At 42.6% G+C, this 19,720-nt stretch overlaps 1 protein-coding gene across 1 annotated transcript in view; it reads right to left on the bottom strand.

Moving 5' to 3' along the window:
- Nucleotides 1–11,723, bottom strand: part of LOC143828738 (acyl-CoA (8-3)-desaturase-like) — a 28,512-nt gene extending 16,789 nt beyond the window's left edge. The window contains exons 1-4 of the mRNA XM_077318990.1: nucleotides 11,502–11,723; nucleotides 5,488–5,598; nucleotides 1,950–2,147; nucleotides 1,488–1,589 (exon numbers count right to left, since the gene is read on the bottom strand). Of these exons, the coding sequence (XP_077175105.1) occupies nucleotides 1,488–1,589; nucleotides 1,950–2,147; nucleotides 5,488–5,598; nucleotides 11,502–11,723 (633 nt within the window). The remainder of the gene's footprint in view (nucleotides 1–1,487; nucleotides 1,590–1,949; nucleotides 2,148–5,487; nucleotides 5,599–11,501) is intronic.
- Between the last annotated feature and the right edge of the window lie 7,997 nt (nucleotides 11,724–19,720).

The following is a 19,720-nucleotide window of genomic DNA, read 5'->3' on the forward strand; positions in this document are numbered from 1 at the left end:
CAATCTGCAACACTCCTGAAACCGACCCGCAAAAAGCGCTTCGTTGTAGCGCTTTCAGGGGAATCCCAAAAAGTGGATTCACCCTCCGGAAAGCGATACACTCCTGCAACCAATCTGCAACAATAGCGATAAAGACCTGTGCGTTAACATTGTTGCGGTTTCTTCAAAGTCCCTCCTCCTGAGCCTGTCCTCCAAACTTCCGGCGAAGCGATCACCATTTTTTTTCCCCCGAGCGAGTGGAGATCAACGCACCGGTGAGCCTCCGTTTAGCCAGTGAGGCTTCCCAGGCTGCAGTCCCTCCTCAGAGCTGTTTACAGTCACTAAGCACAAGAAGCCCGCAGAAGCCCGTTTGCTGATGTATTTTCCCTTTATTTTTCACACTGTTTCGGCTGAAAATCGCGCCCGTGAGGGGGGGGGGGAGGGGGGGATTTTTTTCCCCACTCGGAGGCAGCGTGGCCACGATCAAATGACAGCTCAAACAGAGGCTTCCCGGCTTCAGTCCCTCCCCTTCAGTCACTAAGCACACACATTTCACACATTCCATTCAGCCGAAAATCGGCCCGTGAGAGGGGGGGGGATTTTTTTTTTCACTCGGAGGCAGCGTGTTAACGATCAACCGATCAAACGACAGCTCAAACACCCCAGGCAGCTGGATGGGTCTCTCCGTAGCAACGAATCATCACAGATTCGTTATAATGGGTGTGTTTTTTTTTTTAAAAAAAACCTTCCTTAAAGGGAAAGGGGCTGTTTGGGAGCATGCTAACGGCTGCCCATTGGCTGCTTGACAGCCAGGGGCGGGACGAGCTTGGCAATAGCGCTTCCTTTCTAGCGATTTCTGCCGAGACCGGAAGCCTGTGGGAAACGCTAAAAAACGCAACTGATTCCACTATAAAGCCAGGTATGCATAACGACGAATTCCACTATTTTAAATGGCGATTTTTCATTCAGTGACCAATTTGCAACAAAGATCCCCGTGCGAAAAGGCCCTTGGTCAGGGTGTCAGTTCAAAGACTGCCTGGTTCCTGGTTGCCATTCCCTCGTAAGACTTATTTTTGCCCTCATTTTGGGATCTGTTTTAAAGTGACTGCACTCCAAAAGCCCACACTTCTATGAGCAGAGATTTGCCTCTTGGAATTTTTTCCCCCTCCTCTGTGAGGCTGCTGTGAGGTTGATGCCCCCCCCCCCACTCCTGCAGGACAAGAAAGATAAACAAGCAGTCTCGTGGTCCACTTGCCCTTCCCCTGGCTTGATCTGGCTGCAGGAAATAAAGCACTCTCCAGCTTTATTTCCTGCAGTAGTAGGAATAGTACTGATTCACATCATACTCCAGTTTAAGAATTGATATGATCCTTAGAGCTCTTTGAATGCCAGAATTGCATTTATGATGACCCAACTAAGTCTTCTTTCTCTGTTGGAATAGACACTGCATATAAAAATGTACTGCTACACTTACTTGGCAAAAAACTATCACGGTACCAGATCCTTACCTTAAGTATTCCTAGCACAAAGAAGTGAAACAGTCTATTCCATTTGGGCTTCTGAAAGACTGAAATGTGTCCAAGATCATGCTGGAAAAACCCATATTGGACCTGGAATGCAATAAGCCATGGCAGTATAATTACTTTCAAGACATTTTTGTAGGAATTAATCACTAAATTAAATGTTAGTAAATAAAGATTTCCATCAGCACATTCCTAAATACAATATTCCCAGGAGACAAATAATTTAAAAAGAACAATTTGTCATTCTGCTGCTTTAGTTCCCAACATTCCACATTAGGACAGTTAAACTGAGTTAGTTTCCTTTGGTGTTAATGTCCCAGACTCCAACAAACAAGCTTTATTGAGTGGTTTGCAGGAATATTATGAACCACATAAGAGTTAACTGGCATTAGAAGTGCTAAGGGATGATCTAGAAACTTGCCATGTTCAGTGACACATTTTCATTACCTGGCATGTGGTAAATAATGCAACACCAACAAGGAAGGGTATCCAGGATTTCCCAAAGTACCAGATAGTGAGCCAGGATGCAGCATCAAGCAGTATGGTATGAAGAAATATGAACATGAAGAAATAATAATTTGGCTTCAGAAGTCCCATCCTCTTCACAGACTTTTGTAGTTCGCGAAAATCATTTACTAGTGTTTCCTGTGATGAGAGAAACAGTTAAGCTCTCCCATTTCTGGATAGGTATGATGTAAACTGCTTCTGAATGCTTTCTTCTTCCAAAGGTATCAAAATGGCAATAAAGTGAACCAGGAAACTTATAGGTTCTGCTGTAGTGGTGTGGACTTCAAAAATTATCGTTTTAATTCTATATCAGAAAGACAGCAAGGTCATGTATTGATTTCATTAAATATTGGCAGTATTATTGCTATATTAGAAAGTCATGTCAGACTATTGGAACAATATCAATGATCCCAAAATGATAATCGTGCCTCTTAAAATAACTTAAAATTCCTGCTCCCCTCTGTAAGACGACAGGAGAAGGGAGAGGTGCAGAGAGATGAAGCACACTTCAGTTATTCCACGATGCATCAGCGCATCACGATGCATCAGGTCTAGGATCCATTCAGGTCTATGGCCCTTTAAAGTTTAAAGGTCAATGTGCTACAGCTCAACTGAGCTTGCTGAAAATTGGCAGTAGACTTGACCTCTGGCAATAATGATTCTTTACAGTTTAAGGGCTCAATGCCCCACAGCCCAGCTCCTTCCTTCCTTCCTTCCTGACTATTCCTGCTGCCTCCCAGACATAGTTCCTAATTTAGACACTTATTGGGAGTGAAATTTCAGGGCCATAATGCTCTCAATAAATATAGTGAAATGCTCACCTTATGCAACTGCCATTTTTTTGGAGAGCAACCAGCAAGCCACACACTAAGGAAATGTGAGGAGCCTAAGTAGCACTATCTCCACCTCCAATTCCCACCCTCGCATATGGCCTCCCTCTCCCATCTCCCGGGGATGGGTGTTTTTTTTTTTTAAAGCAAACTGCGTGGAGCAACAAATAGGCATTCAATCATGCAGGCAAAGCAAAAAAAACTTTTCCTTCCCAGTTAAATCACAAAGCATGACTCTCTAAAGTCCCCCCCCAAAAAAAATTGGGAATGAGATTAATTTTTAAAAGATTCAAGGCTCATGATTCCATAAGGGGTTGGCATTATAAAAAGCACTATGCATCTATGATTAGATGTTAGGCATTTCAATGCAGATGTTTTACTTTTAAAAAAATTAGCTGGCATCATGAGCCCTTTACAACTTTGTGAAAGGTGATTGGCTGCCTGGCTTGATTGACAGGCAGAACAGAGTCGCGTGTGAAGTGCTTTGCTCTCTGCAATTTCAGAGCAAGTACAGAGGCACTGGGATACCAATATGGCAAATCAAATGTACAAAAATGACTTTTATAGAGTCTTCAAATTTCCATTATTCTTTATTATTTTATATAAATCCTAATACGTTTCGCTCTTAGGCTTTATCGAGGGAGTTTTTCAAAATATGAAAATTGAAGTCCCTTGATAAACACGTTTGGATTTATATAAAAGAATAAAGAAGAATGGGAGAAGATTGGGAGGGTTTCAATGGCTGGATGATTGGGAGGGTTTAAATGACTGGAAGCCATTTAATCCTCTGGTTTTGTTCACTGCCACTTAAAAGCAGGGGAAGCAAAACCAGACCTAAACAAGATCTTTCCCTGGAGGCGCTCCACCCAGTGGTAGCCAACCTCCAGGTGAGGCCTGGAGAGCTCTTGGAATTACAGCTCAACTGCAGAGTATAAAGTTCAGCTCCCTAGGCAGAAAGGGCTGCTTTGGAGTTTGGACAGGGTTGTTGTGGAAAAGAAACATTTAAAGTCTTCTACGTAGGTTGTTGTTGAGTTGAAACACTTGAGGCCTACTGCACAGGATTGTTGTGCAGATGAAACAGGAAGCAAAAGAACCTCTGCAACAGCATCCAGTTTTGTTTGCACAACAACCCTTTGCAGTAGGCCTCAAATCTGCAGAGAGTTGATTGGCTGCATCTTCCCTCCAGCACTAAGGCTGGCCAGAGCAGTATTTTAAGTGAGAAGGGGCTATTCTGTGGCCTCCCTGTCAGCCAACAATTTGGCAGAAGGGATAAGCTCCCCCCCTCAAAAGGGAAGCACAAGTACCCCCACAGATTCGAATAATAGAATCACAGAGTTGGAAGGGGCTATACAGGCCATCTAGTCTAACCCCCTACTCTACACAGGAACAGCCCTAAGCATCCTAAAGCATCCAAGAAAAGTGTGTATCCAACCTTTGCTTGAAGACTGCCAGTGGGGGGGAGCTCACCACCTCCTTAGGCAGCCTATTCCACTACTGAACTACTCTGACTGTGAAAAATATTTTCCTGATATCTAGCCTATATCATTGTACTTGAAGTTTAAACCCATACCTGCGTGTCCTCTCCTCTGCAGCCAGCAGAAACAGCATCCTGCCCTCCTCTAAGTGACAACCTTTCAAATACTTAAAGAGGGCTATCATGTCCCCTCTCAACCTCCTTTTCTCCAGGCTGAACATTCCCAAGTCCCTCAACCTATCTTCATAGGGCTTGGTCCCTTGGCCCCAGATCATCCTCGTTGCTCTCCTCTGTACCCTTTCAATTTTATCGACGTCCTTCTTGAAGTGAGGCCTCCAGAACTGCACACAGTACTCCAGGTGTGGTCTGATCAGTGCCGTATACAATGGGACTATGACATCTTGTGATTTTGATGTGATGCCCCTGTTGATACAGCCCAAAATGGCATTCGCCTTTTTAACCACTGCATCACACTGCCTGCCCATGTTTAGCTTACAATCCACAAGTATCCCAAGGTCTCGTTCACACACAGAGTTACCTAGAAGCGTATCCCCCATCCAGTAGGCATTCCTCTGTATTGCTCTTGGAAAAGCTTCCCTCGCCTCAGTCAGGGGCTGTCAGGCTCCTTCATAGCAGGCCTGAAGGGAGGGGGGAGAAGCGCACTCATGAGCCCCCTGCCAGATCTGATGCAAAGTGAGGGACGTTGTTGTATGTGACAGTTAGGTCAGCCCTGGGGCGAAAAGGCCTGGTCCAGCCTGTCCAAGCCTCCATTCTCACTTCCCTCAGCAGTCCTATAAACCTCCTCTTCCTGTAGTGGTCAGAGGCTGACTGGTGGCGATGTCACCAGATTTCCTCTGGCTGAGGGGTAGGCTGTGCCACCTCCGTATTGGTCCCAAGTCCTGGGGCCGGGGCCAGTCTGATCTTTGGAACAATTGGAAGGCACAAAAATCGGACTGGCCCCACCCACTCTCTGCCCACCTGAGCCCCCGGGGTGGGCGGTATATAAATATAAATAAATAGGCCTTAGCTCTTTATATTATACAGTGAAGCTGCTCCAGATAAATCTATATATGATATAATTTTGCACATTCATTCTGAATATTGGTCCTAGATCTGATAGGGAGGATTCCATATTCAAGGTTGGTTTTTTTAAATAGCCCTGGGGAAAACTCACGTTTTTGTTGGGCTCACAGCTGGGTTGATCAAGTGCCAGCTCCCCAATTAGCAGTGACTTCAAGTATTTCTTTACTAGGTCTTCATCCTTGTGGAAAGCTGTAAAGGCATCCTGGGGGCACATAAGGGAATGAGATTATGAAACGGAGAAGACATGAAATTATGAGCATGGAAATCAGAGATTATTTCAGTTGGGAATATCTGTTTGGTTCAGGAGCAGACATGTAGTTTATAGAGTGAGGATACCTGATGTATGAGCTTTTGTAAATGGTGACAGATCAGAATTGCTGATGCATTTAAATGTGTAATATTAGATGTGTGTAGTTTGTGTGTAACAACTGCAAAACATCTTTGACAGTTAAAATTGGTGGTCAAAAGACAGGAGGTGGAATGACAGCCATTTATGGTATGGGAGGAGAAGAAAGCAGAAAGAAGTGGCCCAAAAGACAAATCAAAGTATGAAGGACACAGAAAATTCTAAGAGGATCTATTACAAAGGATTTTGAAAACAGGTAGTTGGAAAAGAAAGGACAGAGTTGAAAAAGTAAAACGTACAAAAAAGTATTTTGCCTGGGAGAGGCCTCTTTCTCTATTTTCCTTTCAGATATGCATAGGATGAAATATCAGCTTATATAGCTTTAGATTTTAACCTTTCAAGTTGGGTTGAACATATTTTACTAGATGTTCTTATAAAATGAATTATTTTATACATAAATGGAATTCTACTGCACATGACCTGAGTTTCCATACCAATCAGTCAAGGTAGACTTCAGCCATAACTGAGTGAAAGCTTTTTTCATATATAGAATTTGGCATGTAGTTTAGAATCCAACATCTTTGAAATATATTAGCCATTATCCATGTAATTGTCATATTTAAACTACAGTAAAAATGCTTATTCCTGATTTGGTTTGTCAGTAAAAGTGGTCATAAAATGGGTTATTTCATTCAATCTCATCTCCAAGTTGTAAACTTTTGATAAATTTTCATATGTTGTTGTTAGCACATCAAATTCATTCATTCATTCATTCATTCATTCATTCATTCATTCATTCATTCATTCATTCATTCGATTTCTTACCCCCTGCTCTCAAAATTGTCTCGTGGCAGGTTATAATAAAGAATAAAATCCCACATAAATAAAAACTTTAAAACAACATACTCCATCAGCAAGAAAAATAAGAACCCACCCCATATCCTCCCTCCTCCCCTCACTCCCCCCCCCAGAACCCCAGAACATAAACTCCCAGGTTTGCTGACTATCCCTCATACAGATAAAACCTTAAATCTGATTGAGCTTAATATAGTTCCTAAGTGTGGAGGGGCCCTTCAATCTTCCATGCCCTGTCCTCAACCTAAGACCTGGCAGAAGAGCTCCATTTTACAGGCCCTGCAGAAGTGTGAGAGTTCCTGCAGGGCCCTCAGCTCTTCTAGATGCCCATTCCACCAGGTTGGGGCCAAGACCAAAAAGACCCTGGCCCTGGTCAAGGCCAGGCGAAACTCCCGTGGGCCAGGAATCACTAACAAGTTAGTACCCGCAGAACCCAAAGTCCTGTAGGAAGCATAAGGTGGTAGACAGTCGCTCAGATATGTGGCTCACAGACCTTGAAGGACCTTGAAGATTAGCACTAGAACCTTGAACTTCATCCAGGCTGCAACTGGCAACCAATGCACTGGGTCAGTACTGGCTGAGTACGGGCCGTCCAAGATGATCCTGTGAGTATCCTAGCTGCTGCATTTTGCACCAGTTGCAATTTCTGGGTCAAGGACAAGGAAAGGCCCACATAGAGCAAGTTACAGAAGTCAGTCCTGGAGGTGACCATCACATGGATCACCATGGCCAGGTATTCCAGAGACAGGTAGGGTGTTAATAGCCTTGGTTTGTGAAGGTGGGGAAATTCTGGACATGCAACCCCATGACCAGCACCCCCATAATAAAGAAGGCATAAAGGCTCACATGCAGATTCCTAGCATAGGGTGAAACGTTAAGTTGTACCATGGCCAGGTTGGACAAACGCGCTTCCTGGCCTTCCTTCCCAGCCACAGGACTTCCATCTTGGAGGGGTTGAGTTTCAGGCAACTCTGGTGTGATGTTAGAAATCTTTCCTTCCTTCCTTCCTTCCTTCCTTCCTTCCTTCCTTCCTTCCTTCCTTCCTTCCTTCCTTCCTTCCTTCCTTCCTTCCTTCCTTCCTTCCTTCCTTCCTTCCTTCCTTCCTTCCTTCCTTCAACTTGAACAAGGAATTTAGCTACAAAAATAATATAATCTATAATCTATTAAAAATGTAGTAACTAACTTCAGAAATGGCCGTCAAGCATACACAAAATTTCTTGCCTTCCCCCCCCCCCCCACACACACACTGAGTGGCTCTGCCCCTTGGCCCTTCATCTTTCTTCTAGAAATCTCCTTTTCCAAACCACAATCACATTTTTGTACATAGGCCTAATATTTCTAAGTGTATGCCTAAAAAGTTTAAATGTGCTTTGCATTCACATAAATGTCAATGTAGATCTCAGACAACATGCTCAGCAGCAAAGTGTGGCTGTGTTGCCGTTTCTCTTCATTATTTTCTCTTTGCTAAATTTAGGTCTGCCTCTGCATAAATTTTTGAAATAGCAACAAGAGTATACTGAAAAAGTAGTCATATATTTTCCCCTAAAATTCATAATCATGCTATAGTAACATTAGCAAATCCAAATCAAAATATTCTCAATTTGAAACAGTTTTCAGCCCCCCCCCCCACTGGAGGCAGAAGATCACCCACCCCGAGGCCCCACATCCACTGCCAATCAGCTGGCTGGTGTGGGGGGGGGGGACTTTCTGGCAGAGGAGGCAGGAATAGGCAGCTGTCACTGTCATTGTGATGATGTCACTTCTGGTACACACAATGTAACTGCGAGGCGCTGGTATTTTGGCAAAAACACTATTATAGAAGGCATTTCTGCCACAGAGGTTTTGCCAAATGTTAAAGCATCACCACAATGTCATGACATAACATCACTTCTGGTATATTCCAGAAGTAACCTTAACACATCCCTGGCTACATTGCCAGTAGGGACCTGGCAACCTTAGTCTGAAATTAATTTAACTGTTTCCCCACTCAACTTGATGCTGCATTCATTTTTTTCAATTGAAACAACATATCATTTCACAAGAGAATACATCCCTGCCAACAGTGTTCCCTGCTCAGTTCAAACAAATCCCAAGCTTAAAATGCCTTTCTCCAAATATCGTCACCCCAGATAATAATCTTGATTTAATTGAAACTCCTCCCCCTGCCAGATAAAAACATTTTCACTCTTGCCAACAAATAATTTGAGGAAATGAAAGGATTTCTCTAATGAGATGTCATAGAAGACTAACATTAAAAGCAATTTACCAGGAAACAAATAATTTTGTACTCAGTGTACAAAATCAGAGTAAGAGTACAAAAGTACAGAGTACTCAGAGTACAAAATCTCTCTAACTAATTTCACTGTTCTTAATGAGACTGTGGTATAAAATTTCTCAGCTGTTTTGCCTGAGGATGAACCTGTTTTTGAGTAACAAAAAATAAGTCAGCATCCCTCTATTCAGATCACAAACTATGATCGCCAACCTTAAATCTACAAAAAGTTTGCTTTTTTCTTGAATGCCTGAAATTGCTCTAAATTTACTTGCAAAATATTTTGTGCATTCATATTCATATGCTGCTTTTCATGTAACCATCCCCCTCCGGCATCCATTGATGCTAATGATTAACTCAAGAGGAGTTATGTTCCCACTGAGCTACCTATGTGCCCATGGAGGAAGCTGGCTGTCTTATCTCTTTATTCTAGCCTTACCCATCTTGCCTAGCTGACTCAGTCTTCATTCATGGAAATGTTTGCGTCTAGATAACAAGTATTTTAAGCAAGCATGTTGTTGCACTATTGTGCCATAGGATCTCACAAAAAAAAAAGCATGTTCCTTGTTCTTACTTGCTGGGAAAATTGCATAGGTTTTTTTGGTCTGATATTGTAGCATTGCTCATTTGGGCTGTCTGACTACCAATATCAAACATATTTGATTTCATTGCATTGCAATACTTGATGCATCCTTGCATTGTCACTTGGGAATTGTAGTCTGATCCAGTCAATCCAGACCATGCAGCAATTTGATGGTCACTGCTACTGAATGAAGGCTATTGAATGTGCTATGACAAAAAGAATCACACACAATAAAATGTATTATTTTAAAAAACGGAGCATGGCTTGTCCAAAATAACGCTGAGGCTGAATCCAAGAAAGACAATAACCATGAGCATACATCAACAGCAGTTTCCAAATAAAATGCAACACTGAATACTGCAAGACCACCCGAGATTTTTTTTTTAATGGAACAAATCCTCAGTCGGAACAAAATGAATGCTATGAAAAAATTAAGCTCCGCTTTTGAAGACTAGTTATGCACTTTAGCTCGTTGCAATGTCCTTCCCTCAGCTGTACTTGAAGGGAGATACAAGAAAACTCCCTATGGTGAAAGGAAGTGCCCCTGTGGCTCTGGTCAGATAGAAACATTGGAACATATCCTTTTGCATTGTCAGTTTTATAATGACATTCGTTCCATATTTATCACACCATGGTTACATAGAGTCCCTGGGTGCTCAGGACAATTTTATATCTCCCTGCTGCTCACAGACACAAATTGTTCCATCACATATAGTGTTGCCAGGTTTTGTGCTGCAGCCATGAAAAGGCGGTGGAAGTTGACTAAAACTTAACAGACCCTGAGAGCATTTAGAACAATTTCCTATATTTCCATTTAATTCTAATTTATATTTTAGCAGACTCATAGTCTGTGTTTAACATAATGCTATTTTATGAGTAAAACTGTGTTTTAGCCATATTATTTATGTAATTCTGAAATTGTTTTGATTTTGCTGGTCTATGACCATAATAAAGAATACTACTACTAGTTATGCATAACATGCTTAGAAGAGAACTAAAAGGCAGGCAGTGCAATCCTGAAAAGAGTTACAAGCTACTAAATACATTGAAATCAAATGGATTAGAAGAGGACTCCATGTTTTTAAGAAAAATCTTGCATACAGTTTTGGAGCTGAAATCTTGATGAAGGTTGTTGGATTGAATAACCTGGCTTTGGAAAATTGCTGACTATAAATTTATTTATCCTCACTTGGGAAAAGACAATTTCATTATTAATTCACACCTAAACATAGTCCAAATACCTTTAAATGAAGGGAGGGGTTGCCTATTTTGGTCCTTCTTTCAGTGCTCTAACTTGCTCTTCTCTAGTTATAGAAAATTGACAAGTAGGCATAAATGAACATTTGAAATTGGTTTATACAGTTGGATTATTGGTTTGTTAGCATTTGAATGAGAGGATGTAGCCAGAAATTGAACTTGCAATCCCCTGCCCAGAAAGTATGTGCTCTAGTCTATCAGACCCATTATGCATTACTCCAGTGTGACATGCCCTACCACTTCCCACATATGCACGGGGGAGGGAATCCCCCAGTGTATGTGGACTGCCCCGTGGCTGGAAGAGCCTGGCTGGAAGAGCCTGGTGCGCTGTATGGCAGAAGCAGGGGAGGGGGCAGGCGGGGGAGGGGGCAGGGGGTGAGGGGGGCAAGGGCCCTCCCCTGCACAATGGCAGGGGAATGGCATGCCGCTCTCCTGCCAAGGTCGGGGTTTGGGAATGCCCCGTCCAGCTTCACAGCTCCAGAGAGCTGACACAGGTATGCAGTATCCCTGCAGGGACACCAGAGGTCTTGGGTGGATCTGGGCCTTTTCCAATTATTCATGAGGCTGGCATTAGAAGGCCATGGATGGTGCCCATGGTATCGTGGGTGATGCAGGAGTTCCTGCATTCACATATTGCAGGCACTGCGCCAGGCCAGGGTTGGGATAGCGGCAGCATCATTCACAATTGGGGCTGCCCTGCTGCCGCCACCCCAGATTACCTGCCCCATGCATAATCAGTCTCAGGGAGCTATAGTTCTTCTCAAGGATCCTTGTCCCATAAAAAGATCTCACCGTAGCATCCTGTCCTGCATAGTGGCTGATGACACGAGTGCCTCCAGGGTGTTGCCAACAGAATTGGCTGATGTCGTAGATTTTCCTGTTGATGACCAACCATTTTTCTTGCTTGGAGTTCTTCTGACCTGAGTGGAGACTGACCTCTTCCCAGGTGAAAAGCTGTGGGTTATCTGGACTTGGTTCTGGATTTAACTGGCTACTGCCTGACTGTGGAGGCATTATGAGCACCTAGAACTCGGATTCCTGCTGTCACCCTTTCCAAGACAAGGGTGCCTTTCCATCCAATTTCATGTCCTTTATATAGACTTGGTAAAACTATGTTATAACCATAACCACCCTTACCATTATGTTCCTCTGGGCGTTCACTTTCAACACTGCCTTCCTCTCAGCTTTATTCTCACACCAGCCCTTTTGGAATCATATCTCAGTCGTGTCTGTTCATGCTTCTTGCCAGACCTTACAGTAGGGCAAACAGGTTTCTCAATTAATTAAGATTTTTCAATGAACTCAAAAATAAATGAGTTGATAAATACCATCTATTACCTGGGGATATGCATTGTGCAAGAAACACATCACCACTTCAGCAGAGGGATGGTTTTAAGTGATATTATCTTCTTCATTTGTTATAGCTGTGTGTAAACATTTGTACCCAAGATTAAAATTGTGTAATGTTAAGACTACAGAAAGTTAATTTGATAGCCTAGAGATTGCGGCAGTGCAGAATCATTGAGAGTCAGGAGGTCATGGCCTTCTGCATCTTGTGATGGGTTCCCTTAGGTGCTGTTTTAGAAGGCTCTGGGAACAGGTTTGCTTTATTCAAGGGCCCCCATGACTATACTGCCTGGATCTCTCTACTATGATGGGATCCTGCAAAACTTTTACATTCATGGAAATGGGTGATTTTTTACCTGTTTCCATTGCAGAATTCTGAATTCCCATGCATACTACCCATGCTCAGGCGAGGGGGGACATTTGATGCTATAGTGGAATGGAAGGGAAATCAGCTCTGCTGATAGAAATCACTTCTGTTCACTGTCCACCTGTCACATGGTGTTTTTGTTGCTACCTGGCTTCTTTGTGTATCCGTTTTCCCTGACCTTACAGACAACCTCATTTGTAAGAGAGTGCTGGACCAATTTCATCCCCTCCCCCCCATTTTTTTCCTTATACCACTTTTGCACCAATGTTTTTCATAGAATCATAGAGTTGGAAGAGGCCATACAGGCCATCTAGTCCAACCCCCTGCTCAACACAGGATCAGCCCTAAGCATCCTAAAGCATCCAAGAAAAGTGTATATCCAACCTTTGCTTAAAGACTGCCAACTTCAGGCAATGGAAGTGATGGGTGGGGCATCTCCCAGTCTGACTGGAGACTCAGCAATGGCGGCGGTCGGCCGGCTGTGTCGAAGCTCGGAGGGGGGCGGATCGGGAGGTGCGAAGCGCCTCCCGAGTGGTCAGTCCGGTGGCAAGGGATCAATTGCGAGCCACATTGTGTGTGGCTCGCAATTGGTCCCTTGTCACCGGACTGACAATCAGAGGGCCCAATCAGAGGGCCCTCTGATTATCAGTCTGCAGGAACGGGCCAACTGGCACCCTTCCTCATCCCAGACAGTGCCTGCCGACAGAGCCCTTACTGTTTTATTTTATCTGCTCAGCGAGGAGCGGTTAAAGATAATAGGAGTTCTTCTATAGATGTATACTATAGAGTATACTATAGATGTATTTCTAAAGCAATTTCTCAATAATATATAAAATTATTCTTATTTTGTTTCCATTGTCAATGGAATATTCCCAAACTGTATAGGACCATTAATGTTCATGAGACAGAAAGTTTATAATCCTCTTTTACATTGAAAGACTGATTCTCTAACCTAGGGTTGTCAGGTACTACATGACAACCAGTTGGGGCGACTTGCAAGGAGTAAAGAAAAGTATTGCCATCAGCCTCACATCCAGGACACACCAGAAGTGACTCAATGATAGAAGTCATACTGAGAATTTTTGTCCAAATACCAAAACATCCCTGTATCTTCCTGTCAACTTTATTCATTATCCAACTTCCACACCCATTCATAATGATGGGAATACTATAGTATAGTCCCTTTACATTTAAATTTTAAACGGGCATGAGAGGTAGACCAGACCCCTGGAATCAAGAAATCAGGACTATCTGACCATTAACTGTTAGTCAGCACCTCCTATCACTTTAAAGGTCTTTGTATTCTATGAGAGTAGACCTGGACTCCATAATATGGCAAGTTCTTCCTATAGAAAATAAACTGATGTATGGTGACTTGAAGCATGGTATTTAAGGCAAGCGAAGAGCAGAGGTGGTTTGCCAAAATAAAAGACATATAAATTTTATAAGGCACATAAACTTCCAATCAGTTGTTTGATGGTGCCAGTTGCCTCTCCTTCCCACCACTGCACTCGTCTGAAATCCAAAACACTCCTGAAATTCTAGGAGACAAATGTTTATTACTTCTAGGTAATAAACATAAAGCCAACACAAAGCCACTTATTTTGGGTTTTATTTCCACAACAACCCTGTGAAGTAAGTTAGGCTGTTCACACCTTACCTAAAAGGAGGTTTTCAGAAAGTTGTACTGGAGGACTTTTGTTTGGCCTGGTAGTGGAGCAGTCTAGGGGTGGGTGATGTGGTTCAGATAAGCTGAAAAGTACTTAGAATCATAGAATCATAGAATAATAGATTTGGAAGGGACATCATGGGTCATCTAGTCCAACCCCAGTACTATGCAGAACACTCAAATCCCTATCGCTCATCTACTGTAACCTACCACCCCTTGAGCCATCACAGAATCAGCCTCTCCGTCAGATGGCTATCCAGTCTCTGTTTAAAAATTTCCAAAGATGGAGAATCCACCACCTCCCGAGGAAGCCTGTTCCACTGAGAAACCGCTGTAACTGTCAGGAACTTCTTCCGGATGTTTAGACAGAATTTCTTTTGAATTAATTTCATCCCATTGGTTCTGGTCCGTTCCTCTGGGGCAAGAAAGAACAACTGTGTTCCATCCTCTATATGGCAGCCTTTTAAATACTTGAAGATGGTTATCAAATCCCCTCTCAGTCGTCTCCTCTCTAGGCTAAACAGACCAAGCTCCCCTAACCTTTCTTCATACGTCTTGGTCGCCAAACCCTTCACCATCTTTGTTGCCCTCCTTTGGACACGCTCCAGTTTGTCTACATCCCTCTTCAACTGGGGTGCCCAAAACTGAACACAGTACTCCAAGTGAGGCCGAACCAGAGCAGAGTACAGTGGTACCATCACCTCCCATGATCTGGCACGATACTGTGTTTGATACAGCCCAAAATCCCATTTGCCTTTTTAGCCACCGAGTCACACTGCTGACTCATGTTCAATGTATGGTCTACTAAGACTCCTAGATCCTTTTTGCACATGCTACTGCCAAGACAAGTCTCCCCCATCTTATATTGGTGTATTTGGTTTTTCCTACCTTAATACAGAACTTTACATTTGTCCCTATTTAACTTCATTTTATTCAGTTTAGTCCACTTCTCGAGCCTTTCAAGATCATCTTGTATTCTGTTGCTGTCTTCAGTTGTGTTTGCTACTTGAATCAATGCTGATTTGGGTGCATGAGAGAACTGCTCTTAAGGTGAGATCCAGTAAACAGAAATACCTTTCTAGCTCTATACAAAGGAGTTAAACAAAGATGTCTCCTTGCTCCCTTATTGTTCATATATTACATCAGCAATATGGTGCACTGCTTTCAGGACACTGGTCTTTATCTGCCTAAATTAGCACACTGCCATATACCCTGACTTCATATGCTGTTGATGCTGTTATTCTGTCAAGAATGCCAATAGGGTTAAATAGAGCATTCAAGAGGTTTGTCACTAAATTCAGATACTTGGGAATAGTTTTGCAAGCTTCAGGAGCCAGGCTTGCACATAGCACACTGCACAGCACACTGCTGCATTAAGTCATTGGCCTGCTGATACTATAATTAATTTTTCCATACCAAGTGAGGGTTCTTTGTACCTGCAGAGCTGAAATTACTTTTTGTCAAAACTCTGGCCCTTCTTTTTTATGGGACCGATCTTAGACGTATTTCTCTTCTGGAAAGAGTGCCAGCCAAATTTCTTAGGGCATTATTGCAACTCCCTTGTTGTGTGCCAAACTCCCTGCTGCACCTTGTAACTGGGATGTTGAAGGTAGAGGAAAGGTTTATGATTTCTTCTATCCTCCTATGTCACAGACAGAGTAACAAATTGCATAGCCTGTCACCCTTGATTTTAAGGGACGACTTTCAGTCATCATGGAAACTGGCCACTAAAAACAAGAGGTTGGGGTTTCCTCCTCAATCTCTTCATGAGTTGGGGTAAAGCAATTGGTTAAATTGAGAGTTATGGATATTGGATGCCAAGCAAATGTAGAAAGGTCCCCTACCTTTCTATCCTCTGATAAATCTCTATATATTCTGGCACCGACAGCATACCTCTTAATCCTAGAGATTAATAGTCGAATGCCATTTTGGGCTGTATCAACAGGGGCATCACATCATAGTCTTAGAAGAGTTTTTATGCTGAATCCAAACTCAAGGAAGTCACTCTTGCATAGTAGGACATCCTGAAGGCAAATTTCACAATTACTATGGTCGCTGAAAAAGTGTGCATGCATACAAAAGCCTATACCCTGAATTAAATTTTGTTGGTCTTAAAGGTGCCACTACACTCATACTTGGTTTTTATGCTCTCAAGATGCTCTGCATTGCCATCGGCCATTCTTGAAGGCCAGTATTAAAAACTCCCTTTCCCAGAGAGATTATGTCCATGCAGAAATAGGAAATTAGAATCCATAGAACATGTTCTATTATGCGGTCCTTTTTACAATGATATCCATCTTAAATTGATAAATCCTGTGTCTAAGCAAAGTTTTGTTCTGCCATCTGTAAAGTCCATCGTCTTATGGTAGGGTGATTTCCCCATAAAATCTGAATGAAGAAGAAGAAGACAAAGACGACGAGGGAGAAAGAGATGATGAAGAAGAAGAAGGATAAGAACAAGAGGAAGAAAGAAGAAGAAAAGAAGAGGAAGAGGAAAAAGCAGAAGAGGAAGCAGAAGAAGCAGCTTACAATCACCTTCCCTTTCCTCTCCCCACAACAGACACCCTGTGAGGTAGGTGAGAGAGCCCCGATATTACTGCTCAGTCAGACCAGCTTTATCAGTGCTATGGCGAGCCTATGGTCACCCAGCTGGTTGCACATGGGGGAGTGCAGAATCAAACCCGCCTCACCAGATTAAAAGTTTGCACTCCTAACCACTACAACCAAGCTGGTCGGTGACCATTTAAATAAAGATTGATTGATTGAAGCTGATTCGGAAACTTTTCAGATGTATCCAAGCTGAATTGCCCATCCCTGTACTTCAAACCAGATGAATCAACAGCATCTGAATCATGATTTGGCAATGATTCTGCCAGTTTAAACTGGCAGTTTAACCCCCCTCCCCCCGAATTCTTCCCGGGAACTCTTGACAGACTAGGAAAGCTCAGCTGGGAAAGGGCTCAAATAGCTGATCTACCAGGATCAGCTGTTTAGTGTGCCCTTTTAATCTTTCCCCTACAGAGCCTTCCCATGCAGTGGAGAGCTGGCTTGGTGCACTCCCCCCCCCCAGCCTTCTCAGGCAGCAGAGAATGACTCTGTGAAGGCTTAGGAGGGGGATACAACAAATAGATGAACAGTTCTCAGACAGTGGAAAGCATCATATTTTAATTTTGTATACTGTGCAATAAAATTGTCTTTGTTTACAATCACTCTCTTATTCTTAATTGTATTTTGTATACATAATTCACTTTATTTTGTATAAATAATCCACTGAGATTCATCCTGGTATACACAGATCTACAAGGACCTGTGTTATTCCTTTCAGGAACTCTTTGAAAAGATATCTCTCTGGGTGCAGGTTGGGTAACAGTATTGTTCCACAATATGCACCTGGCTGGCTGGGAGGGGTAGTATATAAGTCTAATAATAAATTAAAAAAATCTTTATTGGGACATTCCAGTGGCACGATTGGGCAATGGTTTAGCACATGTGTCTGCAGTCATTTTTCCCAGTTGGACAGTACTCCATGTTAGTAATTTATTTCTTTTTTATCTTTCTCAGAATATGTGTGTCCTTTGGGATTAATCCTTTCAGTCTATGTCAGTTTTATACATCTCCAATTTTCTTCATAGATTAATATAGATTAACATAGGTGCATCTAATCCCAAATCTAACAACTGGCAAATGCAAACATCCTCCTGACATGCCTGTGCTGTTGCAATATATTTGGCTTGTGATGGTTATCTAATTTGCTTAAACCAACAGGGTAGAAAGACTTTAAGCCCAAACTGCCAGACCAAGACAAGAGTCTTTAGGGAGAGGGGTTGGCTGAGCAGAACAAGAAAATCACAAAAGGTGATACTTACAAAATCACAAAAGGTGATTTTCTGACTCTCCTCTCTTTTAATAGTTAGAAGGACAGCCTGGATTGCCCCCCAGAGGCATCCCTTGTAGCTGTGCTCAGAGAATGGAGATTGAGCCAAACAAGATGGAACATGCTGGGACAAGCAATTTCATCCAAAAGACTAGGGTGTTCACAAGGCTGGCATATACTCCACCCTCCCAACACATCTGCATTAATGGGCCATCAAGATAATTAATCACTGCTTCCTGCTAGTGATTCCCCTCGCTCCCTTTCAAATACGTTGGGTCTATCAGCATATGCAGGCATTCAGATTTCATATCTTTGCCAATACTTAACAGATCTTGTCTCTCCTTGGGAGACTTCCAGTTCCCAGTAACAAACCCATCAACCTATTGTTTGGGCTTTCAGCACATAGCTCTTAGCCTCAGGATATATTTTTGGCAATAAAAGTAGGCTTTCAGCCCCATTGCGGTATGCTAGCAAACGTGTACTCTTTGCTGGGTCCTGACATCTCCCTCCACGTCACACTGCTGGTCACATGTCAGTCCCCCCATTTCCTCCATTTTATTTCTTAAGAACTTGTATGTTTGCTCTTGTGTGCTTTGAGTGTATACTCCAATATATCCCCTTGAGTGAAAGTTGAGTTGTCATCCTTTATTTAAAAGAGTTTCTACCTGGGGAAAGGACCCTGTAAACATTGGTTAAAAATCCTGCAATTATCCAGCCTCTTGCCAATATAGTCAATGAATATTCAATTGACAATAATAATTCCTTATAATTCCGCTCGAGGGATCTATTTCAGGCAACAGTGAAATGTGAGTCCTAATACCTCAGGGTAGAACTGCCACAAGTGAGAAGCCCCACTGTGTTTGTTCTCCTGTCTGAAGATCAGAGAGTTAGATTCTAAATTACATTACATACATACTTACAAAACATTCTAGTCCCATTGATACACGTGAACAGAACAAGCAAGAACAGACAACATCTACATAACAGAATCTACTGGGGAACAACTACCATCCCTCCAACCCACTGATGAACAGGATGCTGACCATCACATACCAACAAGACAACACTACAAGAAAAGTGACTCCACATGGACTACTCCAGATGGACCCAATCTACAATGGATCTCTACATAGAATGTTTCTGCCATAGGGTCCAAAAATGTGTTCCATTGTCTGAGGCATGCACAAGAAAGTTCACAACTTGATTAAAACTTTGTAGGTGCCTTTGGACTCACAATTTGGTCTGCTACTTAGGGCCAACACAGCTGAATCCAAACTCAAGGAAGTCACTCTTGCATAGTAGGACATCCTGAAGGCAAATTTCACAATTACTATGGTCGCTGAAAAAGTGTGCATGCATACAAAAGCCTATACCCTGAATTAAATTTTGTTGGTCTTAAAGGTGCCACTACACTCATACTTGGTTATGGTAGATGAAGCTTTTGACAAGGTTTCCCATGATGTTCTGTAGACTAAATGGGATTCATCATTAAATTTGCAGATGACACCAAATTAGGAGGAGTAGCGAACACCCCAGAAGATGGAGACCTCAACGAAATCTAAACAAGTTAGAAAAGAGGGCAAATGAGAACAAGATAAAATTAAATAAGGAGATGGGAAGATATCTACATCTGTTACGAAGCGTGGCTGACTCTGCTTGATCAGAAGGATCCTCTCAAATACAACTGCTCCCGTCACAGGTGGTGCTAAGAAGCTAGTCTTTATTGAAAGGTTCCATAAGATGATACAAAACAC

Source organism: Paroedura picta, chromosome 2 (assembly GCF_049243985.1).
Source record: "Paroedura picta isolate Pp20150507F chromosome 2, Ppicta_v3.0, whole genome shotgun sequence".
NCBI classification, from domain to species: domain Eukaryota; kingdom Metazoa; phylum Chordata; class Lepidosauria; order Squamata; family Gekkonidae; genus Paroedura; species Paroedura picta.